Source organism: Plecotus auritus (genome assembly GCF_963455305.1).
Source record: "Plecotus auritus genome assembly, chromosome: 10".
Lineage (NCBI taxonomy): Eukaryota > Metazoa > Chordata > Mammalia > Chiroptera > Vespertilionidae > Plecotus > Plecotus auritus.
Window position 1 is genome coordinate 35,818,824 of NC_137785.1, and position 17,902 is coordinate 35,836,725.

Sequence of the window (17,902 nt, forward strand, 5' to 3'; positions counted from 1 at the left end):
AAAGCAACAGCGAGGCCAGACAGCTGATAGTTAGTTTTTTGTTTTTAATTTGTCTCCAGTAGGCAACATCATCTGCCCATTCCGCATGGGAATCGGGTCCTGAGTGAAGGCAGCCCAGCACCCACTTTGGGAATTGGAGGCAGAGAGGTGGGAGGTCTGCAGGCTCAAATCCCCTCATTTGATGAGTTATGTTAAATTTTGTCTACTTGACCACAGGCCCCTGGGAGCAGTTGAAAGTATGTGGGCCCTACGGCCCTGTCCTGGGACAGTTAGACATTTGGAGGCCCTTTGGTCTCCCAGGGAGCAGTTAGACATTAGGGGAGGTTGATCCTTGCCCCTGGGGTGGTTAGAGGCTTCGGGCTGTTAGAGATGGGCGGCTCAGGCCTCAGCCCCCAGGAGATGTTAGAGATTTGCCAGGGTCAGGGGGGCTGGGACCCCAGTTTTAGGAGGGAGTGGTTATGAGACTGAGGGAATGCTCTGAGCTCCCCAGACAAAAGCTGCAAATTAGGGAGGACCAAAGGAGCTGGGTATCCTGCCTGGGAGGTGCAGGTGTCACTGGGGTTTCTCCCCCTCTGTGGTCCTGGCCTCCTCCTTGGGGGGAGATGGGGACCTCCTGGGGTAGGCTGAAGTGGTGGGGTTGGGGCTCCCAGACCCTGACTGAGCGTCAATGCTGGCATGCTCCTTCCGGACAAGGTCTTCTAGCTCCTTCTGCAGGGGACAATGTTTCCAGGAGTCAGAGGTCACCTCATGGGGTCAGAGGACCCGTGGGGCAGGGGTCTAGGGACTGGGCTCAGGGAGGGCTGGGGTGGCCCAGGCTCCTCACCTTCCATCCAAGGAGGTCGGCAAGAGCCAGGCAGCCCTGGTCACAGTCACCCAGCCAGGCCACATCCCTGTGGTTAAGTGAGAATCAGATCTCCCAGGCTTGCCCCAGGCCCCTGCTAGCTCTGCCCTGTCTGTGTGCCTTCATGCCCTCTCCCCCACCTGGGACCTGTCCCTCGAAGGCTCCATCCCCCAAAGCAGATCCAGGCCTTACCTGTAGGCCTTCTTGGAGTCAAAGTCCATGCCTCCCCCGAGGCCCATCATCATTCCCAGGAAGGGGTCAGTCTGCAGGGAAGAGGGAGTATGAGGAGAGAGAAGAGCACTGGGTTTGCACCCCAGCTCTGTAACTTTGCTTCAGTGACCTGGCCTCTCGGAATCTCAGTTTCCTTATCTGTAGTGGGGATGATCATCGAACCCACTCCTAGGGTTGTACTGTCAGTGGGTTAACCCAGGGAAAATGCTTACAACAGCGGCTGGCACATGGCATGTTTTGCCTGTTGGAAGAAACATTACTCTCCAAGAGGAGCCCAAAGCTGGTGACTCTGATGACACTGAGAAGGCCCTGGCTCCAGCTGCCCGGACACTTCAGTCCCAGGAAGTGTTTTGTCTTCAGTTGCTTTGAGTTGGGGTTATGTCACTTGTTCAAAAGGGTTCTGAATGACCCAGAGCCTGTGGAATTTTAGAGTCAGGGCAGCCCAGAACTTAATCCCTCTGGATTCTGGAAAACCTGGTCCGGAGCTGAGGGGTCTGAACTACTGGGTTCGTTAGAGACCCGTGCCATCATTCCGAGGCAGCCAGTAGGAAGGAATGGGGACCCATGTGAGGATCAAGCAGGCAGGGAAGAACGAGAAGATGTGAATAAAAGCCGACTCACCTGGCCAGTTTTTTCCTTGTTGATGAGCAGGCGTGGGGTAGAGAGGGGTGCCCTGGGAGGATGGCGAACTGAGTAGTGAGGACCTGTCCTGGCTCCTCTATCCCCAGCACCCCCCAGCCCAAACCCCAACCTACTTGCTGATGAGGGATGCAAAGGGCTGCACCTGCAGGGAGGTGCCCATGATGATGAGCAGGTCCACCTTCAGGAAGTCCTGTGAAGGGGGAGTGGCCATGGCCATGAATGCTCCACCCTCAGCTGAGGCTGAACCCCTCCCTCCCCGCCCCAGTCCCCACCGCAAGCCCACATACAGCTAGCTGAGGAAGTGACTCTCCCCAGGGCAGGGTCCAGGCTGTCCCCACATGGGCTGAGCACAGGATGGTGATGGAGACACTTACTGACTGAATGCAGGAGAAGAAACGCGCTGGGAGGTTCTCACCAAAGAAGACGATATCTGAGGTGGAAATGGATGGACAGACAGACAACACAGGACAGAAAAAGACAGTGAACAGGGGGAGGCAGAGTACAGGAAGGAGCAGAAGGCAGACCTTAGGGTTGGGTGGGGTGTAGAGCAGCAGGGACAGGCCAGGGTACAGAGCCCTCTCCCTGGAGAGAGGGTGACAGAGGTGGGTGGATGGCGACTATGGACTTCTTGGGAAGGGGTTAGTGGGGTGGTGTGTTTCCAAGTCGGCATTAGATTTGGGGCAGTCCAAATCTCCCTCGGTTGGTCCCTGGTCCCAAGGCTCACCAGGCTTCACCACGCTCTGACAGTTCTCACACTTGGGAGTCACCTCGGAGAAGATCTTCTCTGGGTGTGGAGAAGGGGAACGGGAGAAGGAGGTGAGAGGCTCTGGGCTGGGGCTGCACCCTGCCCTGACACCTCCCCTACCCCTTTCTTCAATGTCCACACAAACACACCTCAGTCACCAGGGAACCTCCTGGGTATCTGCCCTGCTCAGAAGGGACCCCCCTTCTCAGAGAACTGCCCCTATCCTCCCCCATGCCCAGGAGTCCAAGGGTGGCTCCCAGCAACAGGCTTAGCTACTGAATGAAAGAGTCAACAAATGAGCAGACACTTGCTCCTAACAGGGGACACTGGACTCCCCAACTCCCGACCTGGGGAAACTGGAGTCAAGAGTGAAGTTCTGTCTGTGGGTCTTTGAGGGCAGCCCTATTTCCTCCTGGGTCAGAGAGGCCTGGTGGTCCCAGGCCTGGTGGCAGAACAAGAGGGAAGAATATGCACATGATCCTAGGATGGGGTGAAATCTTTAGGCACACTTGGGTTCTGTGACTGACTCCCCCACACACCATACGGTGACTATCATGCTCCTTATTGCTTATTATCATTATTTTTTAGTATATTTTTATTGATTTCAGAGAGGGAGAGGGAGAGACAGAAGCATCAATGATGAGAGAGAATCATTGACTGGTTGCCTCCTACACACCCCACAGTGGGGATTGAGCCCACAACCCAGGCATGTGCCCTGACTGGGAATCGAGCCAGCAACCTCCTGATTCATAGGTCGACACTCAACCACTGAGCCACGCTGGTCTGTCTCCTTATTGCTTATTAAGAAAACTTGAGCCGAAACCGGTTTGGCTCAGTGGACAGAGCGTCAGCCTGCGGACTGAAAGGTCCCAGGTTCGATTCCGGTCAAGGGCATGTACCTTGGTTGCAGGCACATCACCAGTGGGAGGTGTGCAAGAGGCAGCTGATCGATGTTTCTCTCTCATCGATGTTTCTAACTCTCTATCCCTCTCCCTTCTTCTCTGTAAAAAATCAATAAAATATATATTTAAAAAAAAAAAAAAAAGAAAACTTGAAAAGCATTCTGTCACTTGCAACCCATAGAATCCTAGCTTGTTCATTCAACTATTCATTCATTTCTTTGACAAATATTTAGAGAACTGTTTTAATGTCTGTCATTTATTTTAAAACATTTCTGCATTGACAGTATCCCATTTTGTGGGTGCTGCATGAGATATTGCTGTAAGTGAACATAACGGGATAATGTTAATTGTATATCATCCCCAGCTGCATGTAGCTGGGCTGTTCAGGCCTCCTCACTCCAAGGATGGTCAGCTGTTATTTTATCAGGGGCCCTACTACAAGTGTTGTCCTTATCTCCTAGGGACACCAGAGGCTTTGTGAAGTCAGCATAAAGAATGTCAGAAGTGAGTTTTCATGGGTGAAATAAGTGACTTCTTAATTCACACAGTGGATGTCAGAAATAGGCTCTTGCTGTATTCAAGAAATGTGGGTTGGCTGAAAAATTTTCCTCCTTTTTTTTGGACACTCTACCCTAACATGAATGGGAACTATGACTTTAGCAAGCCCTGCAGTCTGCACCTCTAGGGGCAGCCCCAGTCTTCAACCCTGACCAGGCCTGTGTTCGGCTTCACACTCCATAGATTCTGCTCGCCTGAATTCATGGGCTAATTGAGTCATGTGTTTCTCGTACAAGTGCTGTCCCATATGGTCATCATAGCAGATATGGCCTTTTACATTTAAATGAATAAAATTTAAAATTTAGTTCCTTGGTCCCACTAGTCACATTTCAGTGTTCAGCAGTCACATGAAGCCAGCGGCTGCCATACTGGACAGTGCAGAGATGGGAGGTTTCCCTCATCTCAGAAAGTTCTATTGGACTTTATGCTCTTATGAGAACTTAGTTCCAGCTGCCTTGATGAGCACCTCATGTACACTAGGGTCAGAGCCCCTCAAAGGGCAAAGAGCTAGGGTTTCATGACATCACGAAACAGGCTGTGTTACCATTTGAGGGCCTCTGCTACATGTCTCTGTGTGCGGCTGACCTGGATCTGGAGCTTGCATCCATCATAACCTGGCTGTGAGGTAGTGTTGGAGCAATGAACCTCTCTGTCACCTCAAATCTTTGGAGGCTGTCATTATCTACTAAAAAGAGCCATAGAGCTGTGCAGGGCAGAACAGGTGCCCACTGGAGGAGGCCCTGTCTCTGGAGCTGAGCAGTGGACAGCGGGCAGAAGGCCTGCCCTTATGGATGACCTTCAGCCCCTCACCTTTCATCCAGCTGAGTGTATACTCCTGCCGGCAGAGGGGACTGATGCAGTGCGATGTGTAGAAGGTGCCATGGGCCTCCACTAGGTCCTCAGGCTCCAGCCCTGCCACTCGCTCCAGGGTGTCTATGTTCTGGAGGGAGAGATGGAGGGAAGAGGGTCAGGAGTGAACCCCACACTTTAGGAGCAAAAGGCAGAGCAGGGAGTTGTAGCCAAGAGAAACCAGTGGGACAGGGAGAGAGAAGGTAGGGAAAGCAAGGGGCAGGGTGTGTCTGAAAAATTCTGTTTGTTCTGATGGTGCCACTGAAAGGGTAAAAGTCATGGATGCTTATAGGCACGGGTCCAAACTCAAATGTGTATGAGCCCAGGCCCACGGCCACCACCAGCCCATATGGCATTTCTACAAATTCAGGCCACTTTGCTTCCATTTTTCAGATCATTTGTTTTGTTGGAACCACACACTTTTAGTGCCACCTACTAGGAATCTGTTGAAATGATGTACAATGTTCCCATTGTAAACGGAGCCCCCTCAGATGTGGCGTTCTTGTGCGGGACCCAAACAGCCCAGCTCTATGTGGCAGCCCTGGCCAAGCAGTAACAGAAATAAAAAACTCAGCGGGGCTATGTGGTTTTAATCACACTTTCCCTATTTAGCAGCCAGGTTTCTGACCGGTCTGTTTCACTGACAGAATCTTAACTGTATTCCTTTAAGACAAAGAAACTTTCCTTATTCACCAAACAAGGATATTCTCTCCCACATACACATTTGTGCTCTCATTTTTCTCTCAACACGCAGCCTCTCTGGAGCAGCTTTCGTTTGCCTGTGAGGCCGGTGCCGACCGAGGACACTGGCAGATGTTACAGAGATGGCCTGTCACGTGTGGCCCACAGCTGAACCGACAAGGTTTCCTGGAGATGCCATGGACAACTGAAAGTTTCCTTTCAAGGGCAGATGGCCCCAACTGCTTTCTCTCCTCCCTGCCAGAAATCAGCTTACCCCCAAAACATGCAGACAAGAATCACTGTCCCCAGATTCTCTGCAGCTTTCTACCTCCCCCTCTCTACTGGGAATCCTAGTTTGCCTTTGTTACTTGATTCAGCTCACTATTGACTCTCTTGTGCATAAGCAGTGTGTGCAAATAACTCAATAGCATGCAGAATTGCCTGAATGCCTGTTATTCTTTGACGCCAATCAAGAAACAAAAACAAAGAATGAGGCTAACCTGTATGTATGGATAGGAAATGATCTCGCCACTATGTTAAAAGGCAAAAAAAAAAAAAAAAAAAAAAAAAAAAGCACAAAGGCAGCGTGTACAGGATGTGAAAAAAATATATTTGAATTTGTGTATCTGCTTGCCACAGAATGAGACACACGAAAGAGCCAACATCAGTGGCCTGCAGGAGGGAAGCTGGGGCTGGGCCCAAGGAAATTCTGTCCCAAAGGACAAGCACTGAACATGAGATGATACACAGCAACTGCCACGTGACCCCGGTGCCTGGCAGAAACAGGCTATGGAGAGGAGGTGTGCCCTGGGCAAGGGTGAGCAGTTCCGAGAGTGGGCAGTGGCCACTCAACTCCAGCCCAGCTATTCTCCCAGGGAAAGCCACCCAGGATGCAGTTCTTCCCAATTTTTAGGATTTTCACCTGAAATCTGATTTTTAAACCTTGGTTCCCTTTTTGTTTTAAAACATTGTGTCCCTGTTAGACATATCACCAATCAGCTTTTAAAAAGCATGAAGCTGCTATGTGTGTGTAGATATGGAAGAGTCTTTCACACAAGGGGTAAGGTGAAAGAAAGCTAAGTTCAGGGAACATTTGAGATCTTGCTTCCATCATATGTTTGGCTTAAATAAATACTTGTAATAAAAATAATGCATGGCTGTGCATTACCAAAATGCGAGCTGAGGAAGAAGACCAATGAATTGTGCTGACAAAGGATTTCCTTCTTTTAGCTGCCCAGTGAAAGAGAAATAAAAAGAGGCAAATAAATTGGTTGAAAGGAAGAAAGACAAGTCCAAACCCTATGTAGAGTGCAAATGCCAATATTTCAAAGAATGTGTTGTTGTGGCAATCAAGTGACTTAGGTGAACAGGGCAATTGTTCTCACATTTGAGTGGATACTTGTGCCTTTAGACAAAAACTGCATGATACGTCGCTTCAGAATTGCTGCGTCATCACAATTCAGAAAGAAACGAAGACAATGTGTTCCAGGAAACTGGGTCAGTGACTCAAATAGTGGCTGAGATCAAGGAAGAGGGTGTTAAGTTTGAAAAAAAATGGTTTCATGAAATGTGAGAATGGAAAGATTTTTTCCCCACCTTTATCTATTTTAGGTAGTATGCCATTTTGAATATTATGTATTGTTAAATTTCATGCATTAAATATTGTAACTGGAGGGGGAATGCCTGCAGAATACACTTTGACCTCAGAATGTATTCATGTTGGCTCTCGTGTAAAAGTAGGAGGCAGCTGCCATACTTTCATGGTCAAGGGCAGGCACATTTGCCTCTGCAGAGCTGGGAAGTGAGCCCGCTGAGCAGCTCTGACAGGCACTTTGTCCTGGGCCTGGGCTTCCCATGCTGGAACCCTGTGATCTCATCCTGTCTGGTGAGTTTAAACATTGTTTATACGCTGCCCCTCCGGCTTGAGTCTAGACTCCTGTGTCCAACCATCTGTCCATATCTCCACGTGGCATCTCAACCTCAATAGGCCTCAAAGCAAACTCCTCCTCTGCCCCCACCCCACAACCTCCCATCTCAGTAAAAAGCAGCAGATGCCCAGGCTGAGAGCTGTCCAGTCATCCTTGACTCCTCTCTCTCATGAATCATTTCACATCCAATCCAGCAACAAGTCCTATTGGTTCAAGTTTCAAAATGGATTCGTAACCTGCCCCTTCTCCCCTTGACAGCCCCCACCTGGCCCAGCATCCATCCTCTCCTGCTTAAGCCATCATAGCAGCCTCCTCCCTGGTCTCTGTAACCCCCTCCCCACTGTGCCCACAGTCTAGCTCCTGCAGGCAGCCAGAGGGACACCTGATCTCATCCCTGCTTTGCTCAGAGCCCGCCTGTGGCACCATCTTGCTCAGGCCTGAGGCCCCATAGGGTCTGCCCCTGGCACCTCCCTGACTTCATCTCCTCCATTCTCTCCTACTACTGTCCTCTTCGCTTACTCAGATCCAGCTTTTTGAACACATCAAATGTGGTCTCCCTCAGGATCTTGCACTGGCTGTTCCCTTGCCTGGAACGCAGTCCCCTCAAATAATCCCATGGCTCCTTCCCTTAGGTCGTTGTTTAAATGTCTCAGTGAGGCCTTCCTGATACCTGGTTTACAACAACACTCCACCCTCCACACACAGAGGTTCAGATTTCCCTTTCTGCTTAAACCTGCTCCACAGAACTCTCATCTGCCACAGCACATAAACTACTGATGCATCTTGTCTATGGTCTCTCCCCACATTAATGTCAGCTTCAGGAAGGCAGGGAGTCTGGCACTCGGTTGACACTCAGTAGACATTTGTGACAGAAGCTGACAAAAAGGGATGCTAGCAAGGCCAAGGTGAGGAGTCCACAAAATTATGCACGGAGGGCACTGGCTCAGATGAGCCATTGCATCATGTCTGAGCCACATCCCGTGGATAAAGCTGACTCTCTGGAAAGAAAGGTCAGGTTTATCTTGAGCCGGGGCTACTCCTAGGAGGTGACTGTCCCCTTCCCCATCACACTACCAGCTCTAGGCAGGAGCACCTGCACCCCATTAGCAAAATCTGGGCCTACAAAGAACTCATCCTCCCCCTGGTGGCAGTTTCTGAGGCTGTGGGCTCCAAATTGCCAGGTGCAGGAAGGAAATGTTAGAATACCTATTTATATTCATGTGTTCTCTATTTTATAATTTGGGGTTCTGAGGTATAGTATAATTTATAGCATGCATGATATCATGTAATTTCAATACATAACCATAAAACAAAGGTAGAGGCCTAAACATTTTTTACTGCTAGGGGTGTGAGAGCCCAGAAGTCCAGGAGCAAACAAGGTGAGCCGTCCTTGCCTGAGTACCCCAGGCTGAGGCCCTAGGCTCAACACCTGACATGTATGAACCAGGAACCCATAGCACATATGAGGCTTTTGTGCAAATTATAAAAAGATGCCCCTTTCTTAAGACATTACATCTGCCCACTAGGATACTGACATAGTGTACGGATTTTGTTAGATCCAGTCATTCTGGGATCATCTGCTGGAAACTCTATGAAATCTATGGTGTAAATGGTGTCCCCTCCCCTCAGGCATGCGGTCCTTTCTCAGTACATGTGGGATGGCTCAGAGAAGAGGAGTTCACTGCCATGTCACCACAGGCCTGAGAGTGTGTAGCTGTTCTGGCCGGTCACAGGACAAAGCAGCAGGGGCCTGAGCTTTTACCACTGAGGTGCCAGGTCACAGGCAGCCTCCCTCCTCCTCCCAGGATGCCCACGGTCCCGCCTACCTGAGTGTAGCAGCGCAGGAGCAGCCCTTTCTCCTTCAACAGGCGGATGAAGTAGTGACACAGGGTCGGCTGGAGGGGAGCAATCATAACAATGATGACAGTAACGGAGAAGTCTCCCCACATCGCCACGTGCCGCTCACTGTTCTGGGCACTGTGCCTGTTTTACTTCATGGAATCATCACATTGACCTTGTGAGGCACAGACTATCATTATCCCCATTTCACAGATGAGGAAACTTGAGCACATGGAGGCTGATTATCTTGCCAAAGTCGCACAGCTGCCAAGTTTAGAGTTGGGGTTTGTACAAAAGCAGCCTGTCTCCAGAGACTGGGCTTTTGTACGTATTGTTAACTCATTTAAGCTTCACAACAACCCTTTTCATATAATATTATCAGCTTCATTTTACAAATGGAAAAACTGAGGCTCAAGATCAAAAGAGCAGGGAGCCTTAGCTGGTTTGGCTTAATGCAGTGGTTGGCAAACCGCGGCTCGCGAGCCACATGCGGCTCTTTGGCCCCTTGAGTGTGGCTCTTCCACAAAATACCACGGCCTGGGTGAGTCTATTTTGAAGAAGTGGCATTAGAAGAAGTTTAAGTTTAAAAAATTTGGCTCTCAAAAGAAATTTCAATCGTTGTACTGTTGATATTTGGCTCTGTTGACTAATGAGTTTGCCGACCACTGGCTTAGTGGATAGAGTCTTGGCCTGTGGACTGAAGGGTCCCGGGTTCAATTCAGGTCAAGGGCACATACCTCAGTTGCCAGCTCAATCCCCAGCCCTGGTCAGGGCTCATATGAGAGGCAACCAATCAATGCGTTTCTCTCACATCGATGTTTCTCTCAGTCTCTCCCCCTCCCTTCTCCTCTTTCTAAAAGTCAATGGAAAAATATCCTCAGGTAAAGATTAACAACAACAACAAAAAAGAGCAGGGAATGAGGGATCAGGAGTCAGAGCCCACATACTTAATGACCAGTTTGTTTTTGCCCAAGTGGCCCTTCCCATGCCTGCTGTCCACCAACCTTTCCTGTTCTCCCTGGCAAAAAAGAGCTCACCTTGAATTGCCCAGGATAGAGTTCCTTGGCGAGGGCAAAGAAGGGCTCTGGATGTTTCTGTGGGAGAGAGAGTGAAAGGCAGGTGGGCACAGGATGCCCCTGGTGACATGAGAGCAGATGACCCCATTCCATCCCCTATTCCCATCATTGCAGACATTCCTCCCTGCACATACCTTGAAGTAGCCAATCTCAAAGATGGCCTCTGGATAGGGAAGATGGTACTTTTGCAGGTTGGCATAGAGGCCCGTGGATGGGGAGCGGAAGTCAGGGATGCCCGCGGCTGGGGGAGGAGGGGCAGGGAGCAATCCATCAGGGACTTGGGCCCCATCTATACCACAGTGACCCTTCCAAGTGAGGGCCTAGACACGGCTCTCCCCTGCCCCTGGGAGGGGCTCCCCCAAACCAGGGGGAGGGGGCACTTACACGTGGAGATTCCAGCTCCCACCAAACAGATGACCCTGCGACCTGGAAGAGAGGAGTTTATGCATCATATGACATGGTTTGCTTGGCCCCAAAATAACACCATCTATCACAGTCTTTGACACTGTTCACTTGGTCCCAGGCCCTGGGGCAAACATTTCAGATGCATGAATGGTCCTCCCAACCATCTTGAGGCAGGTGGTGTTAATATGCCCATTTTACAGATGAGGAAACCAAGGCTCAGAGAGGGGAAGCAATCACACAGTTGACTGGTGGAAGAGCCAGTATGGGGACAGAGAATCTACTGTTTGAAATTATACCAACTTAGTCGAGAAAAGGCCACTTGTAGAGAAGCTTCTGCCCCTAACTAAACCTAGACACACCTAGATCTTTTTTAAAAATATGTTTTTATTGATTTTAGAGAGAGAGGAAGGGAGAAGGATAGAGAGATAGAAACATCAATGAGAAACATTGATTGGTTGGTTGCTTCCTACATGCCCCTATTGGGATCGAGCCTGCGACCTAGGCATCTTCCCTGACTGGGAATCGAATGTGGTTGACCTCCTGGTTCATGGGTCAATGGTCAACCACTGAGCCACACCAGCTGGGTGAGACAAAACTAGATCTTTTTTTAAAAAAATATATATTGTTATTGATTTCAGAGGCGAAAGAGAGGGAGAGAGAGATAGAAACACCAGTGATGAGAGAGAATCATTGACTGGCTGCCTTCTAGGGATTGCACACTCCCTACTGGGGATTGAGCCCACAACCCAGGCATGTGCCCTTGACCGGAATCAAACCCAGGACCCTTCAGTCCGCAGGCTGATGCACTATCCACTGAGCCAAACCAGCTAGGGCCAAAACTAGATCTTTTTTTTTTAAATATATTTTATTGATTTTTTACAGAGAGGAAGGGAGAGGAATAGAGAGCTAGAAACATCGATGAGAGAGAAACATCGATCAGCTGCCTCCTGCACACCTCCTACTGGGGATGTGCCCGCAACCAAGGTACATGCCCTTGACCGGAATCGAACCTGGGACCTTTCAGTCTGCAGGCCGACGCTCTATCCACTGAGCCAAACTGGTTTCGGCTAAATTTCTTGAGACCCATGATTTGTATACCTATAAGTACTTTGTTCCCCTATATTTACCAGCTTTCAGAAAAAAAGATAGGAAGACGTGACAGGGGTGGAATCATTTCACAATAGCCCAGTTGCCTCTTTAGCTACTGGCTGGCAGGCAGCCCTGCCATGCAGCTCTGGCATCTGCCCATCAGCTGATGGCAGACACAAATGAAGCCCTGTGAACCAGGCACCTCTGGGGTATCCTGTCCAAAGGAGGACAGCGGGGGGGGGGGGGGGGGGGGCGGGGCGGGGGGACGATGGAGGAAGGAGCCTGTGCTCTGGATTCATAGGGCCTGGGGTTGAATCTTGACTCTGCCTCTAACTAGCTGTGTGACCTTGCACCAAGTCACAGCCTCTCTGTGCCTCAGTTTTCTCCTCTGTCCAGATCACTCCTGTAATGACCTCACAGGTAAAATGATGTGAAAATCAAATGCGAGGAAGCCTGTCAAGTGCTTGGCCCAGCACTCAGCAAACAGTGAGGACTCAATAACTGTTATTATTTATTATTATCCCCTCATAGGCCCATTATCCTAAAATCCAGGTGCAGGAGGACGGAGGAACACTGTAGCCACTGCCCACCCACCCAAGCCAGAAGCTGGCTATAGCCAGCTGCCTGGCCTATCCAGGAGAGGGAGGCTCAGGGTGGCAGCCTGGCTACCCGAGGAGGGAGCCGGCAGCAGCTGGAAGACAGGGAAACTGGAGAAGATGTCCTCAACAAAGGTCTGTTCAGGACCCTCAAAGGGTTGATTGTTCTAGTTGAGGACTGCCGAGGGCTTGGTTTCTCAGACTCGGGTGACCTCAACTCATAGCAAGAAATATAAACTACATGGTGACCCAGTAAAGAGGCACTTACAACACCACAGCTGAAAGAAGCTACCTGTAATAATTAATAATCACAGGGAACACTTACACAGCTCTTGCTATGCTCCATGTCCTATCCCAGGCATTTACATTTTTATTATTTTTTTTTAACCCCTAATAACTCTATAAGGAAATACTATTATCATCTTCATTCTATCAAACAGGCCTGGCCAATCAGAGAGCAGTCATTAGTTCAGCAACGGAGATGTGACCCAGGTCTGGTCAATCAGAGACATGGTGATTAGTTTGGTGTAAGAACGTGACCCAACCTGCACCAACTGAAGCCAATCTCTGCTCTTTTGCTTGAACCACTGGGAGAAAGATGCTTTCTTCAGTGGGAGCTGCGAGGCTGGTGGAACTTGTATTTGGAGCTGCCAGGAACTACCTTTACCCCAACACAGAAGAAACCAGTGCCAGAGAGGGTTACGATTTTTGACAACATGGAAGCCCCTGGACCCAGGCCATGCTTCAAGCTGGATTTTAGTTATGGGTTGAACAGACTTCTTTTTTGGTATAAACCAGTTTGAATTGGGTTTCTTGTTACTTGCAGACAATGGTTGTGAATAGTTCAAGTAGCTGGGGGCTGAGAAGTCACTTGGGGCCAGGAGGGGGGCATGGCCCAGTGCAGGTGGGGAAGGACTTACAGCGCTCACTCAGCATGTAGTGGGCCACCCCTTCCAGGGTTAGGTTGTCCAGCAGACGCTCCTTCTGGGTGCCTAGGCCCAGCGTCTGGGAGAATAAATTTCGCAGGAAGTCCACTGGCCAAAAAGAAGAGAGACAGCAGTGGGCACTCAGCCTGGTGCACAGAGGCCCAGAGCAACCCTACCCCAGCTCAGGGATCCCCTGCCTTCCCCCAACTCAAGGCTCCATGCTGGATCCAGCCAGGGGGCACCAGACGTTGGCACTGCACCCATTATTACATACCTGAGTATCATCCCTGATGGAGGTGAGGGGTATCACCCAGACCCCTGCCCTAAACCGCCCCCACCTCAGCCCCCGCAGAATGAGGCTCCTAAGGAAGATACTCACTCTCTGCTTCTCCACCAGCTGCTCCTCCCTCAGTGTCTGAATCTGAGTCCTGAAAGGGGTGGGGGTGGGGTGGCCAGGCCCAAGAAGTGGGATTAGGAAGTGGGGGGTGGGGTAGCTCCCCAGTTTTGGGAAAGGCTCTGGGCTGGGATATGGGCCCAAGGAAGTGAGGGGCTGTGGTGGAGGGACAGCTCTGGGGGCCAGTGTGTGGGCTCTGGGTCAGGATGCCTGCACTGGGGACATGGCCTGTCTCTCCCAAGGAGTATAATCTCATATGAGTGACTTTGCTTTTCTGAGTCTCAGAGCTCCGCATCTTGGAGATGGATGTCAAGAGGGCAGCTACCTCAATGGGCTATTGTGAGATGAAATGAGTTAATCTATGTGAGGTGCTTACACAGCTCTATTGCTATTTCATGTGCCAAATTCACATTCTCCCCTTGCATCCCCTCTTGTCCTCTGTAGCATGCACCTGCCGCCCCCTCCCAGCACCCCTGCAGCCCTGCTCAGCAAAGTCACTCCATAATAATGTAATAATGGAGTGAGAACATTTCAGTCCTCACCCTCTGGTCATCAGCCCTCCTGCTGGAACCCCAGTTACTGCCTTTCCAACCCCTCCATTTCCTTATCCACTCCTCCCCTTAGCCAGGCTCCCAAACTGCAGATCCTGGGCCTTGCCTGATTTCTCTCTCCACCTTCCCTGGGATACCTGCCTCATCCATGCCAATGGCCTTGGTCCAGTCACTGATGATGCCACCTCTCTGATCCAAGGTTCCCATGGCCTTCTGGATGCCTATCTCTAAGGGACCCAAAGCTCCTCACTCCCACTGTGTTCCACACTGGCCTCAGCATCTTCCCCAAACCTGTTCCTCTTCCTGGGCCCCATCTCAGTGTGGCCTCCATCTCCCAGTTTGCCAGATGCATCCAGCGTTCCTCCCCTGCCCTCCAGCCATAATGTGTTCCCTCTTCAGTGCTCCACCTGGTCCAGCCTGTCCTCTTCCCTTGGGGGCTCTGTCCCAGCCTCCTACCTAGGCTCCCAGCCTCAGTCTCCACCTCTGATCTACCCACTACCCTCCGTGTGATGGCCTGTCTGGGCTGGCCCACTCCCCTCCACTTCACAGGCCCTTCTCTTTGGTGTCTTCCAGTCTAATAATCTCATCACCAACATCTACAAGGTCCACCATGATGTCAGCTCCACAAGGCAGGGGTTTTTCATGTTCACTACTGGATGTCAGCACCAAGAATAGGGTCTGGCACCCGGCAGGAGCTCCAGCACTATCCACCACTGAAAGAAGGAATACCTGTGTGCTAGACCAGGGCTGGACCCTGCAATGGTAAAAACAATTCTGACCAACTCACTCTCCTGCTTGAAACCCCTTTCCCCTATCACTATGAATATGAAACTTATCATTTTCTCAGAGCTTGGTCATATCATAGCACAATGCTGCACCTTGCATCTTCTGCAGAACAAGATACTATAGACCCACCTCATTCTTTTAAGCAGCTGCATAGTGTTGCATTGTAAGGAGGCCCCATAGTTCACTTAACCTGTCTACTGATAGCCAGTTGGGCTGTTTCCAGTTTTGCCCCATTATGGACAATGCTGTAATTTAAGCCCTCAGATCTCTCTCTTTGAGACTGAGGATCCTTTTTAACATTAAACCCCTTTCTCTGACAATGGCCCTACTTTGGGAGCCAGGCGAGGGAGAAGCCCTGCTCTGATAGGAAGCTCTTGTGCTTCCTCTGCCGTGCATCTGTGAGGTGCTCTAATCACAGCTTCTGCATTGCCTACAACTGGCAGCAATGTAGCTGCTGGGGGTGGGGATGGAAGTCTGGCATTCTTTCAGGCTGCAGACAGTGAGGCTCCGTGGAAGGACTCAAGGGCCCTGCCCAGCATGTGGGAGCTAGAGGTGTTCGCAGGGCTTTCAGGCCTCTGTGTCTACCTCTCACCGAAGCATCTGGAAGGCAGTGTGAGCGTGCTGTGGCTTGCAAACCCTTCCCAGCTCTTCTGGCTGAGGGACAGAGAACAGGATACTTAACAACTATGCCTCAAATTCCTCATCTGTAAAATGGCCACAACAGGCCTTGACTCCCACAGGAATGCTGGGAAGATGAAATGAGATGATGCCCATAAAGCACTAAGCAGAGTTACCCTGCTGAAGTACTCAATAAAATAAATGCCAGCCATGCATACAATTAGCTGCCCACCCCCAGTCACCACCTACTGAACATATAACACTCTTCCAGGCTGCCAGGTCTTTGCACTAGCTGCACCCTCTGTGTGGAACACCATTTCTCACCTTGCCTAAGAAAATTCAGCCACTCTTCACTGCAAATGTGTCTACCTCAATCTGACTCCTAGACCAGCCCCTCCAGAGAAGGGACTGACTGGAATATTTGTGAACCCACAAAGTTTCCTCTGGGCTCCAACAGTGCCCTGAGCTATTTTCATAATCACCCTGTAGGGTCATTTTCTAGTAATTTGTCCAAGAGATCCATGAGTTCAGGGACCAAGTGGGATGCCTGTCTCTTCCAGGAGCAGCATAAATGAGTTTCAGAAGGGACTGGGGGGTGGGGAACAAGGAAAGAGAAAAGTTCAGGAGTGCAGGCCTGGGGTTGAGGCTGCACACCCTTCTCTGATAGCCCTCAGAAACCACCATTCACCAGGAAGCTGAACTGGGAGGTGGGGGCGAGGGACTGGGGCTATGAGCTGAGGGCCCTGGGGTAACTCTCCCTTCTGTCACCTCCCCCCAGGGGAGTGGGGTGTGGGAACAAGTCCATCTCTCTCCTTCCCTCCACCCTTCCCCCATCTCACCTGAGCTTCCTGCACCTTCCCTGCCTGGGTCTCCAGAGGGTCAGAGGCTGGGGGAGGAGGGGGAGCAGATGTGGTTACAGTGGGGGGAATGATTAAGGAGTTATGAAGGGCTTCAAGCAAGGGGCCGGGGCAAGAAGACCCACCAAACTATTTATACTGGTGTATGGGGGTGGAGGTAAAAATGCAGTAGAGGGAGAGGGTGGGGAAAAGCAGAGTGGAGAGTGCTGGGAAGGAGAGGTGGTTAGCGAGGGACAAAGGGGGTTAGACATGAAGACTTAGTAGAGGGAGGAGAAAGTAAAGGATTCAGGGCATGGAGGACACCTTAGGAGGAATTAGGACGACATAATAGTGTGTGTGTGTGTGTGTGTGTGTGTGTGTGTGTGTGTGCGCGCGCGCGCGCACTACGGCAGGGTTACATTTACAAACAGTGGTAAAGAGATACTCGAACTGCAAGTGAAAGGAGGAGCAGTGGGAATGGTTTGTTTGGGGGAGGGGGCGCACAGGAACTAGAGGGAAGAGATAGGAGGGAACACCAGGGGTCCCTACAATTCCCCCTAACAACCAGGTACCCTTAGCAACCGGGACAGCAACAACCTAAGTCTTTAGCAACAAGGGTCCTTGGCAACCAAGGTGCTAGAAACACGCGATGTTTAGTAACTTGGAAGACAAAGCAAACGGACCCTTAAAACCTCACGACTCACAAACCCACCAACCTAGCCATATGGATAACTTAGCAAGGGCCCCAGAATCCCACTCCTCCCCATACAGCCCCTATCTCCTGCCCCACCTCGCCCGCCCTCGGCCCGGGGGCCTGCAGATCTCAGGCAGGCCCCGGCGAGGCCCTGCCCGACCCTCCCACCAAGGCCCCGACTCACAGTCCGGCTCGGCCATTAGCGTGGGGCGGGGGCCCTCGGGGCTGTCACCGACTGCTCGGCCCCGTGACGGCACCGGAAACAGTAGGGACGGATATAGAAGAGAGGACTACAACTCCCAGCAGCCAGCGAGGCCGCATACTGGCTTTCCCACAACCTCCGGCGCGCCCTTCTTAGGAAGAATAAACAAACGAGCCCTAGCCGGTTTGAATAGAGTCTGGGCCTGTAGACGGAAGGGTCCCGGGTTCCATTCCGGTCAAGGGCACGTTCCTCCCCGCCAGGCCGTGTGCAGGAGGCAACCAATCAATGTGTTTCTCTCACATCGCTATCTCTCTCTGTCTTTCCCTCTCTCTTTCATTCTCTCTAAAAATCAATGGAAAAATATTCTTGGGTAAGGATAAACAACAACAACAAATAATAAAAAGAATAAACAAGCGAGGTCCTGACTACGAGTCCCAAAGTGCCCTGCGCTGATAGGTAGCCATGTTGACAAAGGGCGCCTGGAAAATGTGGGAACCGGTAGAGAGCTTAGTC

At 50.8% G+C, this 17,902-nt stretch overlaps 1 protein-coding gene across 5 annotated transcripts; it reads right to left on the reverse strand.

Moving 5' to 3' along the window:
- Window positions 1-24: 24 nt before the first annotated feature.
- On the reverse strand, window positions 25-17,877 carry SIRT2 (sirtuin 2). Of its 5 annotated transcripts, none has more exons than XM_080645384.1 (16): window positions 17,372-17,870; window positions 16,497-16,543; window positions 13,688-13,736; window positions 13,303-13,416; window positions 10,677-10,718; window positions 10,427-10,533; window positions 10,254-10,310; window positions 9,204-9,272; window positions 4,730-4,859; window positions 2,439-2,498; window positions 2,089-2,144; window positions 1,828-1,904; window positions 1,694-1,745; window positions 1,034-1,104; window positions 824-890; window positions 25-708 (listed from the first exon to the last, which is right to left on the reverse strand). In XM_080645384.1, exons 1-16 carry the CDS (start codon window positions 17,385-17,387, stop codon window positions 553-555), a joined length of 1,170 nt encoding a protein of 389 aa, XP_080501510.1. In that variant the 5' UTR covers window positions 17,388-17,870; the 3' UTR covers window positions 25-552. The 5 variants fall into 5 exon arrangements, with proteins under 5 accessions (XP_080501510.1, XP_080501513.1, XP_080501509.1 ...); XM_080645387.1 differs by lacking the exon at window positions 16,497-16,543 and adding an exon at window positions 15,625-15,693 and having other exon boundaries at window positions 17,372-17,445; XM_080645383.1 differs by lacking the exon at window positions 16,497-16,543 and adding an exon at window positions 15,632-15,693 and having other exon boundaries at window positions 17,372-17,437.
- Between the last annotated feature and the right edge of the window lie 25 nt (window positions 17,878-17,902).